The sequence below is a fragment of the Crassostrea angulata genome, unplaced genomic scaffold (assembly GCF_025612915.1).
Source record: "Crassostrea angulata isolate pt1a10 unplaced genomic scaffold, ASM2561291v2 HiC_scaffold_45, whole genome shotgun sequence".
Classification (NCBI taxonomy): domain Eukaryota; kingdom Metazoa; phylum Mollusca; class Bivalvia; order Ostreida; family Ostreidae; genus Magallana; species Magallana angulata.
This window is the reverse complement of record NW_026441600.1, coordinates 220047-240761: the sequence shown is the minus strand read 5'-3', so window position 1 is coordinate 240761 and position 20715 is coordinate 220047. Positions and strand designations below refer to the sequence as shown.

The following is a 20715-nucleotide window of genomic DNA, read 5'->3' as shown; positions in this document are numbered from 1 at the left end:
TGAATCACAGTGTGGATATCAGTGTATTTTTAACTCTTATAAGTCTATTGCGCGTGGGGTATGCATATTGTTCAATAATAATTTTGAGTTTCATATCCACAATATTAAAAAAGATGGGGAAGGTAATTTCCTTGCTGTTGATCTTACCATAGAAGAAACCAGGGTTAATCTTGTCAATATATATGGTCCAAACTCTGACCAGCCAGGTTTTTATGAAAATATTAGAAATATATCTTTAGAATTGGATAATGAGTATTTTATTTCATGTGGAGATTTCAATCTTGTTCTCAATCCAGATATAGATACCTACAACTATAAGTATATAAACAATCCAAAGGCTAGAGAAAAACTTTTAGAAATTATGGATGATTTGCAGATAGTGGATTACTACAGGGTCTTAAACCCAGTTAAAAAATATATACATGGAGAGAAAAAAAAAAACACCTTTAAAGCAAAGTCGCCTTGATTATATTTTGATTTCAAATAGTCTGTCTAATATAGTAGAAAATTTTGATATTAAATCAGGCTACAGATCTGACCATTCTATTGTTATTTTAGAACTAAAGTTTAACCCTTTTGAAAGAGGTAGGGGGCTTTGGAAATGTAATAATAGTTTACTGACTGACATGGTTTTCATTGATAAGGTTAAGGAAACTTTAGATAGAGTAAAGAGTCAGTATGCATACAATGCTGATATTCATACATTTTTCAGTAAGATATAGACGACAGTATATTCCTAGAGGTGCTTCTCATGGAAATAAGGGGTCTTTCTATTTCATACTCATCTCATAAGAAAAAGGAAAAAGAGAAGATTGATATCTCCCTAGTTAAGGAAATAACATCCTTAAATCTCAAGAACACATTAATTTTGAACTAATAGAACAAAAAAAATCAAATCTTGAAAATTTAAGAAAACACAAACTTCAAGGCCATTTCATAAGATCTCGAGCAAGATGGATCGAGCAGGGAGAAAAACCAACAAAATATTTTCTAAATTTGGAGTCTCGGAATTTTCTGAACAAAACTATCAAAAAAGTAGAACTTGAAGAAGGGGAAATTAATACAAGCAATCGAATATATTGAATCACGTTAAAGAATTCTATGATAATCTATATATATGTGCTGATTCAGATTTAATAAATATTAACCTTGAAGAAAGTATTAAAGTAGAAATTCCTAAGATAGAACCCGATATATCTAGCTCGTTAGAAGCTGAAATCTCTGAAAAAGAAGTTCCGGAGGTTCTAAAAAATATGAAAAATAACAAATCACAAGGTAGTGATGGTTTTACAGTTAAATTCTTTAAATTCTTTTGGAAGGATCTAAAACTTTTTATCTTAAATGCAATCAACCTTATTTTTCTGAAAAAGAAACTTCCTATTTCCCAGAGATTGGGAATAGTATCATGTTTACCAAAAGGTGACAAACCAAGACAGTATTTGAAAAACTGGAGACCCATCACTCTTCTGAATGTTCTCTATAAGCTTATATCAGGATGTATTAGTTATCGAATAAAGTCTACACTAGACTTTATTATATCTGATACACAAACAGGCTTTCTTAAAGGCAGATATATTGGAGAAAATACTAGAATTATTTATGATTTAAAGTCATTCACTGAAAATGAAAACATACCAGGTCTTTTAGTTCTTATTGACTTTGAGAAAGCCTTCGATTCTGTTTCATGGTCCTTTATATACAAAGCTCTAAAATACTTTGGATTTGGAAATAATATTATAAATTGGATAAAGTTTCTTAACAAAGATTTTAAGACTTCTGTTTTACAATGTGGCTTCCTGTCAGAACAGTTGAAAATCCAAAGAGGATGTAGACAGGGTGACCCAGTAGCTCCTTACTTATTTTTGATATGTGCAGAAATTTTAGCTATTTACATAAAACAAAGCTTTGATATTAGAGGTATAATTGTTAATGGCAATGAACATAAGATTTCTCAGTATGCAGATGATACTTCACTCATCTTAGATGGTTCACCAATGTCACTTTTTGCAGCTCCTGATACTTTAGAATTTTTTTCACACATTTCAGGTTTGAAGATAAACAGCTCTAAAACAAAAATTATATGGATAGGTTCTAAAAAAAATTCTAATAAAGTTTTTCACCATTCACGTTGGAAACTTGATTGGGGCTCCACTTCCTTTAATTTACTTGGAATAGAATTTTCTGTTGACTTAGATAAAATGACATCACTAAATTATAACAAACAACTGCCAAAAGTTTTTTTTCTCTAATTCAACAATAGAGGAGGAGAATTTTAACTCCCTTTGGTCGCATCACTGTTGTAACAAGTTTGATTATTCCAAAACTTAACCACCTGTTTATTTCACTTCCAAATCCAATACAAGATGTCATTCTATCTCTTGGTAAGAGCCTGTTCGAATTCATTTGGAATTCAAAGTGTGATAAAGTTAAGAGAGAAATTGTTACTCTCGATTACCTAAAGGGTGGTTTAAAAATGGTTAACATTTCTAATTTCATGGCATCTCTCAAATGTTCATGGATTAAGAGATTAACTCAAGGCTACAAACCATGGATGGACTTTTTTTTATCAATAAATGGTAATGATTTTGCAAAAAAACTTATTGATTTTGGTGATGATTTTCTATCATGCATGGTTGTTCAAAGAAACAATATTTTTTGGCAAGATGTTTTTAATTCTTGGCTCTGCTACACTAAGAACAGGATTAAAAGCTCATTAAATACCAAGAATGTTTTTTTTTTTTTTTTTTTTTTTTTTTTTTTAATAATATATTTTATTCAGAAATACGCAACCCTTTACAATATCTGATTGCCCCGGGCCAGGACAAGCAGTTAAAAAATCTTTACTAATAAACAGATTATAACAATCGAATAAGTTCTAATATTTTACCTCTATATATTTTTGTTTTTGAAAAATTCAACATCAAATCCATTTCTTTAGAGAGAGATCTTTTGAAAAAATTCAAAAGCGTGTTACATGATTGAAAATTTTCATTCATTCTACATGTCATTTTATATTTATAAATTACATATGATACATATGATATAATTGTATTTAAAAATACTGTTTTTGAATTTTTTTCTAAATAGAATCCTATAATGATGTGTTTCCAGCATACATCGAAATTCAAAATACTATTCAATTTTTGCCACAATCTTTGTACAGATATACAATCAAATAAAAGGTGCTTAATGTCCTCCTTTTCACACGGACAGAATTCACAATTTGCATTAGACCTTGATTTACATTTGTATTGAAAGGAATTACAATTCAAAATATTATTTAACAACTTATAATTAAATTCACTAAGTCTTTTGTCATACATGTTCTTAACCTTTTTTTCATAAATATCTTTCCAATTATCTCTACCAATATTAAATAAATTGTTAAATGCAGATTGGTAACAAGGTGGTTTGAATTTTTTATGAAGCAAGTTTACATAGTAGAATTTACATTTCTTATCGAATATATCAAATGTTCCCTTATGAAAATTATAAACATTTCTTTTCAGTATTTTTGTATAAAAACAACACTTCATATCAAAACACTCACTTTTTTTCTTAATTACATTCTTTAAAATATTGTATTCACACAACCAATTATTTTTCTTCTTTAGATCATTTGAAAGTTCTTGTAGTGTTTTGAATTCACCATTTTTGTTGAATAAATCTTTAACAAACAAAATTTTACTCATTACCCAGTTTTTGAAAAATAATGATTTTCCCTTATGTTCAAACTTATTCCACAGTGGTTGTTGTGCAAATGTTACATTTGAAAGTTCAGATATGTTAATTAACCTTTTACATTCATTAAAACAACACAGCATTTCTTTATACACAGTAGGTAGATGTAACAAACATACAATGTTTTCAACTTTTCTTTCAGACATTGATAGTATATAATCTATATCTAATCCCGTGTTTTTTATATATCCTTGAAATATGTTATTAAGAATGCAAGATTCATCTACAAGTCGTTTTACCCACGATGCTTTTATAGCCTTAAGTTTCAGTTCTATGTCTACTAGACCAACGCCTCCGTCCTCAATTTTGCCAATTATTGTATCTCGTTTTATTCTATCTCTTTTATTCCAAATAAAATTAAAAATGCTACATTTGATCTTTTTCAAGAAATCTTGATTTGGGAGGGGTAAAATCGACCCTACGTAAATCAGTTTTGAAATAGCTAGAGAATTTACTATACAAGTTTTTCCAAAAATAGTAAGTTTTCTTTTTTTCCATGATTCAAAAAGTTTTTCCATATCATCGTAATTTTTTTTTCCAGTTTAAATCAAAACATTGTTCTTTATTATGTCCAATAAAAATTCCTAAACATCTTACAGCATCGTTTGTGACATTAATTTCGCCAATATTAGAATGTTTATCTTTAAGTGTTCCAAGAAGTATACATTGTGTTTTGTTTAAGTTAACTTTAGATCCAGCATGATCACAAAAAGACTTTACAGTTTCAATGGCTTTGTCTAAGGAAAGCATGTCTCTAAGTGCTAAAGTAACATCATCAGCATGTTGTAGATTTTTAATTTCTGTACTCATATTAGCAATTTTTATACCCTTTATATCATTAATAGTTTTAAGTTTTATAGCTAAAATTTCTGCAATAAATAAATACAATAAAGCTGAAATAGGACATCCCTGTCTTATACCACGCGACATTTCACATGTTTTTGAAATCCAGCCATTGTTTTTTATTCTAAAAATTGGATTAGTATACAGTATTTTTACCCATGAAATAAAATTATCTCCAAAATCAAATTTTTTAAGCACTTTAAATAAAAAGTTCCATTCTACCGAATCAAATGCTTTTTCGAAATCTAACAACAATAATAATCCGTCTTTATCATTCTCCATGCAATACTCGTAAATATCTAAAATAGTTCTGGCATTGGCGCCAATAAAACGACCTTTGATGTATGCAGTCTGTTCGTTACCGATTAAATTATTAATAACTTTTTGTAGCCTTCTTGCTAATATAAAAGCAATAATTTTGTAGTCAGTGTTTGTCAAACTAAGAGGTCTGTAATTTTTTAGATTTTTATTATCTCCTTTTTTGAAAAGAACAGTAATTAATGCTAAACGTTGTGAGAATGACAATTCTCGTCTTTCAAATATTTGCATGAGCACATCATAAAATAAAGGACTAATAAGTTTCCAAAAAGATTTGTAAAATTCACTTGGTAATCCATCTAACCCAGGAGATTTGTTATTTTTCATATTATCTATAGCTTCTTTGCATTCTGCGAGTGTAGGTATAGAATCTAGTATATCTTTTTTCATTCATCTTTAATTTTGGACAGTTAAAATCTTCTAAGTAATCACATATTTTTTCGTCTTCAATTTTTTTAGTTTGATACAGATTTTCATAAAATTGTGACATTTCCTCTAAAATATCAGAATTAGATGTAACGGTTTCATTTCCTCTATTTAACTCGTATATGTTATTATTTGTTTGATGTTTCTTTTCTAGTCCTAAAAAGAAATTTGTATTTTTTTCACCTTCACTTTTCCATTTTGTTCTAGATCTAACTTGTGCTCCTTTAGCTATTTCATTATATAATGCATCTAAATCTGATTCTAATCTCCTTTTTAAATTCATGTCTATTGCTGAACTAGGTAAGTTTTCAATATAATCTATTTCTTTTTCTATTGATTTAATCTGATATCTTAAGTTGTTTTTAGACTGTTTGGAATATATTATAGAGAAATCCCGAACTTTTACTTTAAATAATTCCCATTTAGAAGTAGCGTCTAGAGAATCATCTAACTGATTAAAGATAGAATTAATACCTTCTTTATAATCTTCTTTTTCTAAGTGAGAAATATTTAATTTCCAGTAGCCTGAGCCTCGTTCTAATGTATTGAAATTGGCACATATTTTTAAATATCTATGGTCACTCATTCTTGTGTTATTATTATGCGTTCCCGGTACGTGCCTCACAACAAAAGTTTTTATCTGGGTTAGATTAATATTTTTAGCAAAGATATAATCAATTCTGCTTTTGGGGTTATTCTCGGAATCACACCACGTGCGTCCATCTTTATGCGGATTTTTAAAATGCCAAAGATCTTTAAAATCAAGCTGATTTAAAATTTCTAACAAACGTTTCGAAGATTTATCATTTTTCTTTTCCATGCAACAGTTAAAATCTCCACATAAAAAAACTTTACTTTCTTGTGGTATATTGCATGTGATGAAGGTTTTGAGTCTATTAAAAAAGGGTATTCTGGCATTATCACTATTTGGTGCATAAATGCTTACAAAACTTAATATCTCGTCATTTAATGTTACATTTACTAAAACTTTTCGTGCGTCTTCTGATTTATGTGTATTAAGTATTTGAACATCTAGTTCTTTTCTAAAAAGTATAGAGACACCTCTACTGTAAGCTGAGTCTGAAAAAGCGTGTATCGATTTACCATTCCAGTTAGTATCATATTTTTCTTTAAATTTTTCTATAAAATGTGTTTCCTGTAATAATAAAACATCAATTTTACTTTGATTAACCCATGTAAAAAATTTGTTTCTTTTTTCATAAGTGTTTAAACCTCGTACATTGACAGAAGTTATATTGACATTTTGCATCATTGCAGACGAAAAAAACCCCAGTAATATTTAAATAAAAAAAATTAGAATTATACCATTTCGAAATATAATTGTTATGAATAATTGAGTTCTTCATTCACATACCGATAACAATCACAAACAGATTATTTCCCTTCATCGGAACTGCTATCAGAGTCTGGGTTGCAGCCGGAAACGTCACTGTCTGAAGCTGTTCTCAGTTGCTTTAACATCTGGACGATGTTGGGCTGCCTTGATTGGTCCCGATTCGAGTTTCTCTGTTTGCGGTTAACGCTATCACTAAGTTTTCTTTTCCGGACTTTTTTCAGAAGTAGACCGAGTTTGTTAGACCCAGGCCAGTGTTCGGGTTTTGTGTTCAGGGTACCTTGGCGATCGAGTCCTGATCCCCATGAATGTTTTCAATATTCCTGTGTGGTGCAACCCAAATATAAAAATTGCATGTAAATATGTATTTATCAAAGATTGGTATATGAAAGGGGTTAAAATCATCGGAGATTTTTTGAATGAAAATGGAAATATATTGTCAAGAATAGATTTTACTGAAAGATTCCATTTTTCATATATACCTCCAGTGTTATATAATAGTGTTATATGTGCAATATCAAAATACTTGACATATTTGTCTATTGATAAGTCTACTTTGAAGAGAAAATGCACTACATTTATGCCATTTTATTATGAGTCTATTTTTTTTTAAAGAAAAAGTAACAAATCATATATACATATGGTTAACCTTAAATGATTGTGTACCTACAGCTATCAACAAATGGAATACTGAGCTATGTGATATTTTGTCAAATTATCTCTGTGTACATGATGTGTTTAAAATATGTTTTAGAACTACCAATGATTCAACTATCAATTGGTTACAATATAAAATTCTCCATAGAATTCTTCATGTTAAATATTATCTTAAGAAAATCAGAATTACTACCTCTGACTGCTGTACTTTCTGTAATGATATGCCTGAAACTATAAAACATGTTTTTGCAACTTGCAAGAAAATCCAGCCTCTATGGAATGCACTTAGTATACTTATATATGAGAAATGCAACAAAAATGTTAATTTTGATGTTTGTAATGTATTATTTGGTGTTTATCCCCTTGTCTGGGAGAACAGAATTCTAAACTTTGTAATCCTATATACAAAACAATATATATTTTTATGTTTAAAGCAAAGTAAGACGCCACATTTTTTAGGGCTTTTACACTATTTAAATCAAAGATACAAGACTGAAAAGTATATTTATATTCAGAAATCAGAAATTGATGAATTTGAAAAAGCATGGTCTCCTTGGATTGATTTTATTAATCATCTGGCAGTTTAGAATTAACATGTGTACAATAATCATCAATTTAATATTTTTATGTTTTTTGGCATTCTGTTTTTTTTTCTTTTTCTTTCTTTGGTTTGTTTGTCTGGTTTTTTTTTTCACATGGATTGCAGTTTTACTGCATAGGCATAACTATCACAAGCAACTACCCTACTCTTTATTTTATATTACAATATGGGATGAAAATGTGAGTATGTGAGAAGTGAGAGAGTAAATGGTTCATGAAATGATTTATATATTTAACCTTTGTTTACAATAAAAAAAAAAAAAGAATATATAAAATTACAATGAATTCTAAAAAAAAAAAAAAAGGTTGTTCTACATGTAACGTGTAATATAGGACAGATGTGAGATAGAGTTTTGGACGGTTTAATAGATGATACTCTTAAGGTGGGTCGCGGTTTTGCTTTCGTCATCAAATTCTGTACCCAATTGAGACAACTCGAGAAACTGTTTTGTGCTCATTTGTTTATGACGTCAAAACGGAGACATCTCAAAGTTCCCCACTTCACATTTCCTAACGTCAAATGCTCTTAGCTATAATATAGTAATTCGATTTAGGTCTATAGTGTAAATACTGTAGGATTAATTTATAGTTTCGTACCAAGTCTAAGTTTTCATGTAAGAATCGTAAGTTAGAAATGCAGATTGGAAGCAAAACATCATTATTACGTATATTATTATCAAGAATTATCAAGTATATCGTAACTGTTTTGACCGAAAAAAAGGAGGAGCAAAGACGGGGAATACATTTTTCTAAATTAGTTGTAAAGATTTTGATAACCTAAATAAAAGTCCATATCTTACGAATATCATCCGTTTTCTAGATTTTGCATATATTTACATTAACATAACATTTCGACAAAAGAAAGTGGAAATGGGGAACCCACTTAATAGTTGTACCACACTTTCCTCTAAATTTTAGATATAAAAAATATTATGCTCTGCATTCTCTGATTTAGAATAAGAGGGCAAACATAGGATTTTTAATCTAATACCTTTAATAACAATTAAACGAATCTTTAAAAAAAATAAAAATAACAAGAACATTTTTATAATACAAAAGCAAAATTAAGAATTATTGTTTCTTACAGGCCAATGCTAACCGTGGGTACACGGGGAGCTTTATAATTCGAATTTATAGTAAAGCTATGCTTTATTTAATCTCTGTATTATTTTCATACTCTTCAAAATTGCTTTTTTCAGAAATGTAAGCTACTTATTTTAGTTTTAGAAGTCGAGATTTGATTTTAAAGTGATTGTTATCAATAAATAAGCGGAACAGGTTAAAAATAAATGACGTCGTACTCACGACGTCAAATACGGAAAATGCGGCAATATTCGGTAAAATTATCAAAAATAAAGCAATTTATATAAAAAATTATAGCAAAAAATCTAGCGAGAAGACATATATTTTTTTACATTAATTTACTTTAAATCACTTTTTCTTGTCGCACAGAAACAGTAGCTAAATTTGTCTAAAGTTACTTGCAATTTTTCAAAATAATCTCAAAAAATGCTCATTTTCCTATGTAATCATTAGAAAAGCGTCAAAACAGCACCAACAACAATACCAAGTTCAAGGCGGTATTGCATAAAAATGGCGTAGGAAAATTTGATGAATATTTTATATAATGAACTGTAAATATTACGGAACGATTTGGCAAATTTTCAGGGTATGTTTTCTCGTGAGATTTTTTACGGGGTAAACCCGCGACCCACCTTAAGGTCAAGATCTAGTAAATGATTCCAGAGTGTCTTTTTTGGTGCTAGAACCATTATGACGTCATAGTTGATTTGAAGAATCTTTAATTTTTCCGCACTTTTCGACTTTAAAGGATTTATGCAGAATATTAAACAATTGCTTGGCATTTTATGCTAAATCATGGAAAAATTAATCCCGTTACCTATATTCAAGTTGATATCATTTTAAAGAGGAGATTAAGAGCTTGTTTAATTCCGTTTTTTGAGAGACTGTAGGCATTCTAGATATATTTCTTTAGTCAAAAATGGACTTAATGACTTTTATTTTTTATATTTCATAGAAAATGTTTGTAAAAAAACACGATTTTTCATTGTGTTTACCAAAAATTGAAGCCCCGGCACACCCCATGAAACAAAGCTATTATTATGAAGCATCATTGAAAAAATTTATATCTTGAATTTCATAAACCTGTAGGCACCTTTCATTTACTATTTCTTGACCTTAGGATAATATTTTAAGGTATAAATCACATTTACAGACAAGGCAAGAAGTTAAAAAATATGTAATATAAGCATACAATTATAAAACGCTCGTTACTCAATTTGTGTGCACACCCCGCTGCAGTTATGAGACTGTATCTTTTAAAAAATCATGATTCTATGCTATAGCATAGTTACCAGAATCTTCTAGAAATAAACCAAAGCAGAGTTTTCACATTTTATGTGCATTCTCATCGTTACACTCAATTTAGTCGTCGAGCACATTTGTAGGTCCGGTGTTGTATAGCAGTTTTTCCCCATAGTAGCTTTTCCCCCCGGAAAACCTACTATATAGTAGCCCCCCCCCCCCCCCCTGGTTAGGGGCAAGCTACAGTAATTATATACATGTAGTAGCTTTTCCTCCATAGTAGGGTTTCTCCCTCACGTTTTTGGTTCAGATTTTATAAAAAATATTTATGGAAATCCAGTAAGGATTAAAATCAATTTTTCTACACTCCCAGGTTGCATACATGTACATGTATATCTGCATTCAGTTGTACAGGTTAAGTTTCGTTTTGCCGATTTATTATTTTTATAGACAATGCCGAATGTTGAACATGTGTGTAATGGAATTACACATAAAAATTAATTTAGGTAATTTATTGAAACTAGTTTTACAAGTTATGCACTTATATGCATAATTCAGTGTTCTGAAATTGTATTAAACGAGAATGTTTTAAGAATTTCTTGATAAATTTATCAGACTGTTTGTCTGTTTGTGAAAATTTCATCCAGGCTAAACCTCTGTTTTAGAGAAATTTTGTTTCCGATGTTTCAGAGCCCGATTTTTAAAATCCTATTATAATAATCATAGTGCATATTCTTTATGGTCCAATGTCTTATAAACTAGAGACGACCATATCACCATATTTTTATAGTGGCAGTGGTTTACCACTTGAAGATGACTCTGAAAATTTCAGCTCTCAGGGTAGGGGCCCTTGATGTTTCAGGGCCCGATTATTAAAACCCCATTATAATGATTGAATAGTGTTCTATAAGTGGGGACCCGAATCTCAAGTTCTAGAGATGACCAATTAGCCATATTTTCACAGTGAAAGTGGTATACCACTAGTAGATGACACCGAAAATGTAAGCCCCCATGCAGGGTAGGAGACTTTGTTGTTTTCGAGTCCCATAAAGAATATGTATTTTTAGGGCCCCATATCTCAAACACTATAGATGACCACATGAACATATTTTTACGGTCATTCACTCATATATTTCTTTAATAAACTGATTGAAAATTACGAACAACATTTTTTAAAAAGGTACGCGGGTAAAATTCATTATTCTTCAAAACATTTAATCAATTCATAAGATGACTAATGATATAATAAATAATTAGATAAATATATCAAGGATCTTTTATTCATAAAAGGAGAAACCGAAAATCAAAATTAAATAACCAACCTAAGCGCATATATATACGACTTTTTTACTTGTTAGTTGATTAGAAGAAGAAGCTTATATTTAAAGTCAGCTCATCACAATATATGTTCATGTTGGTTGTTTTTTGTTTTTTGTTTTTGTTTGGTTTTTTTAATTACCCTTGTTTAATTGGTCGAAGAAATAATATGGTACACAAGTAAATCTTTATTGCAAAAATATGAAACAAATGGTATACATTTTTTAGGTAATTGAATCGTAAATCTTGATTTATATAGCATCGTTTTCAAAATTGTATATTTATACATCACGTTGCAAACTTAAAAGTGAAAAAAAAATCAGCAAATAGTGAGTGACAATATAAACATAAAGTTAGTTCAAGCTCCATTTCACATTTTCCAAAGTAACCAGCAAAGATACCGACATTGTTCTGGTTGTGAAGACATTTCATTGTTTTTTAAAATGTTAACATCATAATATCTCGTGTTTCGTAGAAATGTGCTTAAAAATATGAATATGCGTAACTTTAAAACGAAATGGAAAACACTAACTTTACACATGCTTTTAATACATAATTAAAATACCCCTTAACCATGATTTAGAACCCCATCAATCAAAGTAAAACTAAAACATTATAGTTTCTCATCATATCATTGCATCCTGTCTCCCGTTTGATATCTAGAAGAAGAAATATATAATTGTTTTTAAGATCGTCAATTCTAACGGTATTGATTTAAAATTGATAGCCTGTTGGACGAAGGGAGTAATACATTCCACTTTTTATTCCATTCCTCTACAAAATTAAGTCAAGATTGGTCAGTTAGTTCCCTGTGAGAAGCTTATACATTGATGGTAATACATTGGAAAATTAAATTTCCAAACCGGCGTATTTTCACTCAAATGTGTTCTCACGTGTTCATAACGTCGAAGTCAAAACTGTAGATAAGCATCGATTAGATGAAAACGATTCGAGGTATTCCGAAATCTGTGTAAAAGGTGTTCCAAAAAGGGGTGAGAACAGGTGAAATAAACGATGATGACACATGCATGTTATGAAAGCGCATGCCTTAGTTCATATTTGGGGTTGAAAAACCATGTATTTTATTCTATGTATTAATAAATGCCATAGTTATCCTTTTTGTGAGAAATTAATATCATATGATATCATTTATTGCAAATTATTGTCACGAATAGTCCGCAATAAACATGACCGGAAAGTAAAAATCGGGGAAAATCCACTATAAGGTAAACTTTCCGTGGGGGTAATCTGGCTATAAAAAGGGGAAAAACCCACTACATAGTCAGCTTTCCGTGGGGGGAAAACTGCTATATAGCCATTTTTCCGGGGGGAAGAACTGCTATATAGCCATTTTTCCGGGGGGGGGGGGTGGCTAGGGGAAAAAGGCACTATATAACACCGGTACGTACCAAAGGGCATCAGGTTACTGGCTTGGCAGCGCTGCATTACATTCACTTCTATCAAATGGGATTTACCTTTTGACGGTATTACTTTACCAGTAGCTTAAACAACTGCGAAGACTAATACTTTATATTAAACAGTTAAGATCACTCAGGACATACACATTTACCTACTATGAATACGTTTTACTTAATTTAAAGCTATACACAATAAAATAAAAACACGAATTGTTTTGAATTGTTTAACGTCATAAAAGTCTAGTAGTATGAAATAACAATTTCCACAAAGTATTGCAAAACAAATCATCAATAAATCATTTAGTGTAGTTTACAATTAGGAACTCGATGCTTTTCATGAATTTTCCTGATGGGGAGCAAAACCAACTCGTTGAGAATGTCCAAGTGAAATCTATTGTTTGCTTAAATATGCGAATCAAATTTGAAATATTATCAAGTATTATAACTGCAATTTGTCATTCACGAAACTTTTATTCTTGTCTGTTTCAAATGAAAGACATGTAACAGTCACACAAATTAAAAATAGTCCTTAGAGGGAAAGCATACACGTCCGTGATTGCATGCTATAATATCGAAGACATATGCATTGTATTGTTTCCCTCTTGAAACAATATTGCAATAATGAAAGTGTTAACTCTCCCTGCGTTTTTTGTATATTAGTCTAAAAGTAGCTGTCATCGACGTCACGTGATACATTAATATTCAAAAAACGGCTTTCCTTTCCTGGCAAAAAAGTAGCTATGTTATCAATTAAAAATTTATGCATGCATGGTTAATTGTATTGCAATCAAATTTAGCATGATTGTAATTTACAGTATGTAATTTTGAGTTGTTATGTTTGTTGCATAATTCAATACTGGTTTATACATCAAACATAACAAGTCAAAATTACAAGTCAAAATTACATCAAACAGTACAAATTACAATTCAAGCACGTCAAAACAACATTGAATCCAAGGACTATGTCTGTAGATAATATATGTTATAGAGTGTAGGGTAAGGATAGTCGTTACACCCTAGCAACGTCATTTCTGGATGCATAGCGCTCGAATACAATTCATAATTTAGTCCTTTATTTACAAAAACGGCTATGCTCTTTTTACATCTTTTGTCATTTTTCTTTCATTAACTCAATAATTTTTTGTGATCGAGGGAGAAGTATATATTGGATGATTTAAAATGAAATCAGTTCTATCAATGGTTCTGCAAAAAAGTAATGGACGTACTCTTATAATATAGCTGATAGTATAATAGTCTAGCTTCAATATTCATTCTGAGCGTATGTCTTTTCACTATCTAATATATTTAATAACATGACATGCTTCTATAAAATATTAGAACCTTATTAGAACACTGTACACTAGCCCTCGTTTTTAGATTAATATATCAATTACGGTACATTCATTCTTACTTTATTTCCTCTACATAGAGATTGAACATAATACATACGTAAAGTTTCTAACGAGTCACATCAAAGCTATACATTTACACATATGACAAGTAATAATGGGGAAAAAATAAATAAATAAGAAATATCAAGACTAAGACTAATATATAAAATTATCGTCACGCTGTAGATAAACTTGTGCAAATGATGTCCTCACAAGGAATACAACAGAAGTTGATCTGTAGTTATCTGCTGCCAGATTGAAATGAAGAATACGAAATGCTTTACTGTCGGATTCATGAGTGGTATGGCGCCCCAGCAGTACAAGGAATATGTCGTTCACTGATTACCCACACGATACCACAGAGAGCTGCACATAGAAACAGTTCAAGATCTTGTCCCAGCAGTTTTCGCGAATCATTGCCGTGGATGGACAGGAACATGAGGAATGTTGAAACACGCTGGATAATGAATTATTGCACAGAATACATTTCGATTTCTCTGTAGTTTACGGGTATCTTCCAAAGAGAGGACGGATTTGAGTTTATATAAAGTTCTGTATAAAGTGTGAAGTCATGATCGTGAGACTTTGCCGCTGGGAAACATGTGATGCCGTCACTTTGTCACGTACAATTTTTCTCAAGGAAGATTTTTCAGGAAAAAAAAAACCATCGTCAAAAAATGTACACAAATGATCATTAAGATAATAATATTGAAGAATGTTCATAATATCTGGGATAAATCCCAATTGGTTTGTCGAGAGATCGTGGAAATAAGAAAATAATATTGCTAGGAAAATGTTCTTTGTATACATTTTTGGGTTGATGCGACACAGTCAGCCTAGGAGTAGCAGCTTTCGGACGTTTATTTCGGCACAAATGGGGAGTACATCGAAGTACGATTTACACATATCTGATCTGCTTAATTTGGGTAAGTTGAGTGAGTTTTTGCAAATAGAATATTTGACTTTATTCAGCTGGTTTCTATCTCTAAACGACAAATTATTCCAGAGTGTGTACCCATAGAGTACCGATGGAAGCGTAATTGTTTTGTACATATGAGTCAGTGTTCTTGGATTTAGGAATGGTGAACCGAGGTCAGATAGTGCGAAAAATGACTTTCTTACTGTGTTACATCCCTCCTGTATTCGGTCAGAGAGTCTACATTTTTCATTTATAATTATACCTAGATGGATGCAAGACTGTCTGCACGATACAGTCGCTGGACCTAGATGCCAGAATATGTTGCATGTGTTTAGTAAATTAGCTCCTTGTGCACGGGACTGCAACACGCACGATTTGGGTGCATTGAATATTAATCGCCACTTGCAAGCGTACCTACTAGTATATGCGATGTTTAATAGTTTTTGAAGCGCAAGTGGAGTGACAGCAATTAAAGAAATGTCGTCTGCTAAGGAAGGGGCAGCTGCTGGGTATGTTAAGTATACCTGTGTTTGGGCTACCAGACTGTTACGCTTGAATAAGGTCTTTGGTGTATATAAACAAGATAAAAAAAGGTAGACAGGACACCACCCTGTCTAACGCCTGCATCTGTCGGAAACAACTTTTAACGGGTCTGGTTTGCTACAATTGAGCTCACAGTATCCTGGTGACACTGGTTAATAAGCGACCATAATTTTCCATTTATGCCAACTTTGTGTAGTTTGACCATGAGTGTAGGTCTCCAGACGGTATCGAAGCCTTGCTGGTATCGAGAAAAAACACATATACGTTACGTCCTTGCTCTAAATTGTGTAGAATAGTTTCATGAAGATTAAATGCAGCTTAATTCTTTCTGAAAACATTGTTGTTGCGCATGTGGAAAATTTATTTTAATTTTTTCGTAGGATATGGTTATGATTCGATTGTAAATTACTTTCTCGAAGATGGTACTGGAGCGACTGGCCTATAGCTGTTGCAATAATCTTTCGGCTTAGCTACGCCTTTGTACAATGGCAGTATGAGACCACGTTTCCAACAAAACGGGATGAAATCATGATCAACGATGGCAGTAAATAGGGTTGCCAGTTTCATGTTTGTATACAATTTAAATTCATACACATCATCTAGCTACAGACAAAATGATACACCCCCCCCCCCCCGAAAAAAAAAAAGTCTTGAGCAGATTGGCGCATTGTGCATATGTTTTTCTCTATGCATGTATTAAAACTGTAATTGGATTTAATATTTGTGGTATTGTTATATATAATGTGTTTTATACAAAATAACATTTTTTTAAAAGCGTCAAAAACAACGGTAACGTGATTACATGTATATGAATGACTAACATGAAAAAAAAATGTTGTAAGCTTCTTTTTGAATAAGAAATAAAGTACATGGTAAATAAATTTATATACTATACCTCTGCTATTTGTCCTCGTAGTGAAACGATGAAAATTGGACTGTAATGTGTGTGTGACAAGTGGTGTATCTGATTTTATAAAGGTAGAAAAAAAATCTGATATAGCCATTTCTTATTCAATTTCATAACAAAAATACAAGTATATGTACACATTTTGATAGTTGAATTGACCTGTTGTAATGGTTCTACAGCCTGTAGATACATCACATGTATCATTGCTACAGTCACAGTTTCCTTGACATCTATATCCGTAAAAAGGATACGGACATCTAGTTGTACAATTAAGTCCGCTGTATCCTGGCATACATTCTAAAAAAAAATGAGAAACATCTAATTTAAAACTGGTATTCTATTGATTCTAGTCAAAATTGTCAATAACTTTTTTTATTGCAATGTTTGATATCTTCAATTTTAGAACATAAAGACAAAACGGTTTTTTTCAGTTAATACATTTAGTTTCAAAGAACATCTTACGTTCGCATCTGTTGATCATCTGGTTCCAAAAATAACCCACACAACATCCTTTAAAGTTTCTGTTGATAAAATGGAAATACAGCATTGTATGCGAGTAATATTTAAAACACTCATATTTTTTTTTGGGGGGGGGGGGGGGGTTAATATGTTAACAGTAAAATTGTTTCCTTGGTGTTTTATGTGAGTATGAAGCTAGCGAGTATTGTAGAAAAAGTACCGCACTTGCGTTTTCTTTAATTCACAGGTGCTTGAGGACAGGACCAACCATCCCCCCCAAGTATCTAGACCCCCAGAACTTTACTCATTTTTATTTTCTTTACATTATCCTTTTTATGATATATCTATAATCTAATGTATACATTCATTGAACAAAATTACGTAAAAAAAAAGGAAATCCCCACTGTAGTAAAAACAACAAGGTTGCTAACTTTGTCTGCCAGCTGAGAGGTATTGTTGATGAATATTTGTTGAAATGTGCTATATCCTGTCCTCAAGCACATGTGCTCATGTATTCCCGTTTATGAACACTGAAGACAACATTTTACTTATATATAACTTTTACATTCATCTTTGGATTATTCAAGCAGATACATGTATATATCAAAACAGAGTAAAATCACGATATTTTAGTAAAATCTGCACGCTAGATAGATAGAACAGCCAAGTATTCTGCACTAGTATATGCGAGGTTATCGTGGTTACTAAACGTTTATGTATACATGTATGTATTTGGAAGTTTCAATTAATCAATAAATAATTAACGTTAAAATATCATCAAGACTAGCGTACAGATGCGCATTTTAATGATCAATAGATATTTATTTCAATGCTATTTATTCTGATCGAGAAAAAAAAACAAATTAAGGGGTAAAGAATCATTTTTTAAGTATTATGGGGTGATCAAATACGGTCGGGAGTGATCAAATCCATAAGACATGAAGGACTTTATAATAGACTTGATCACGTTCGACCGCATTTGATCACCTCATAATAATCAAAGAATGGTTCCTTATTACTTATATGTACATGTGTATATTTTAGCAGTTCAATTAAATATTGAAATTCTAATTGATGAAATGCATTGGACTACTATACGTTACAAAATCGATTCGTAGCGCGTTTTATCATACACAAAGATGCTGGAAAATGGAAATGTTACTTGACAGAGTTATATCGAATTCTTACTGTTTACATTCTGGAACAGTTTCTCCAGATCCATTTGTAATGAATTTGAGTAACAAAAACAACAATTTGGCTGCCTCGGATTTTTGTCTGAAGGATTCCATTTCGTTCAAAATTATATCAAGATTAACCGGAACAACTGTCAAATTATACGATGATGTTTTCAAATGATGTTTATAAAAAACTTCCTCTTTCCTGCTGTATAGTAAAACAAATTACAATTAGCATACTTAAGTTATATAAATCGATAGCATAACGGCCTAGACTTATGTCATTTGGCTGTTTAATTGTTTGCCAATTAGCATACTTAAGTTATATAAATCGATAGCATAACGGCCTAGGCTTATGTCATTTGGCTGTTTAATTGTTTGTCATTTTATTCTTTCACTTACGTCGAGGTCATACATGTAACAAGCTACTATTAAATATTAATAGATATATTTTCATGTCACCATAATTGATAAAATAGCACACTTAACAATATTTACCATGTGAATGTATTAACAATACATATTCAGAGACAGTTTTAATAGTAACAAGAAAAAAATGCGACCTTCATACTCGCTTAAAAATTGGAAGCTGGGTTCCCTTTCACACAATTTTTTTTCGTTCGCATCGTTAATTTTCTATACCGTAACCTACCAGAAGAAATTTAAAAAATGGCTTGAATTCTTTGAATACTCTATATCAATTCAAAGTAATTATGCATTAATTTCCCTTAAAAGGTCTAGAGGGAGTGACCTTTTATTTCACCAAACTTAAATCTCCTTTACCCAATAACGCTTTGTGCTAAGTTTGGTTGAAATTGATCAAAAGGTTCTGCATGGAGAAAAAGTCGAAAATGTAAAAAGTTTACAAATGGACAGACAGACGGACAGCCGCTGGATAAAACGTTATTTGACACTTTAGCTTTCAGCTAAGGTGAGCTAAAAGAACCCATAAAATAAAATAACAAAATGAATGTAATTTGAAATCATGCCAAACTCTGCTTTCAGTTTGATTTGTATCAAATGGTTTAACAAGAAATCGCTGAACAATTTAATCAAATCAACTTAAACTTTACTTACTTCATTTACTTTCACCAAATATATTTCACCTAACCAAAGATCTCTCTCTCTCTCTCTCTCTCTCTCTCTCTCTCTAACCAAGAAATTCTCACTCATGTAAATGTTTTTCACTATTAGATAGATTTTTATATTTTATATATATATATATATATATATATATATATATATATATATATATATATATATATATATATATATATATATATATATATATATAGATAAAAATTAAATAAGAAAACACGAAAAACGTTCAATATAGCTTAAGCGCTTTCATTTTAAAATCTTCAGAAGCTATATAATGGTACATGTAACATAGTAACGTGACGTCAAAAAACTTGAACGTTGAACGGCAATGTCTATTATGACGTCATAGCTAGATTTAGCGGAAAAAAATATAATTTGCAACATAGCAGATAACATACAATTCAATACATTATTATTATAAACAGTTCAATTTGGGTTTAAAAATACGGATGAAATGTTTTTCTTTTTCTCTTCTTTGTACATTACTGTCACTGTATGAGTTCCTCCTCATATATATATATATATATATATATATATATATATATATATATATATCCCCAATTAGCAAGTTAATTCGTTCGCGTTATCTTTCAGCACTTCTTGACAGACCGTCCGCTGCGTCGGACGGGATTTTTCTTTCTCGGACTCGAATTCTTAAATATAAAGATGTAGCTGCCACGTTTTGATCCGGTGTTAAAACATTATCTAGTTTTTATATATTATTTAGTTTAGTTTAGTGCTAGTTTTGTAGATGTTTTTCTTCTTTCTTATGTAGTTTTCATTTTGTTGTCCTGAAGACGGGACGGGTTGTCCCGAAAATTGTTCGTGTCGTTGGTTATTTTTAGTGCTTTTATATATATATATATATATATATATATATATATATATATATATATATATATATATATATATATATATATATATATATATATATATATATATATATATATAGCTCTTTCTACTGGCCTTGAATTGGCCATATTATTATTAAGCAGATGTAGGAATGCTTATATTGATTGAGGGTATAACTTGACATAAAAATACAAAATGTATCTACATGATCCAGCAAAGAAATGAAAATACAAAATGGAAATATATTTATTGATTATAATTAACAAGCACCAGTTTTTAGCTTTGTAAAGCCCATAGAAAACATGTTTGAAAATGTAAAATACATGTAGGTAGTGAGGATTACAATATATCTCCAAAAGTTTTAAGAAG

At 30.8% G+C, this 20715-nt stretch overlaps 1 protein-coding gene across 1 annotated transcript; it reads right to left on the bottom strand.

The window, feature by feature from the left end:
• Positions 1 to 16685: 16685 nt before the first annotated feature.
• On the bottom strand, positions 16686 to 18545 carry LOC128168730 (scavenger receptor class F member 1-like). Its single transcript, XM_052834872.1, has 3 exons — positions 18407 to 18545; positions 17222 to 17280; positions 16686 to 17056 (listed from the first exon to the last, which is right to left on the bottom strand). The coding sequence occupies exons 1-3, from the start codon at positions 18505 to 18507 to the stop codon at positions 16860 to 16862; spliced, it is 357 nt and encodes a 118-aa protein (XP_052690832.1). The 5' UTR covers positions 18508 to 18545; the 3' UTR covers positions 16686 to 16859.
• Positions 18546 to 20715: the final 2170 nt, after the last annotated feature.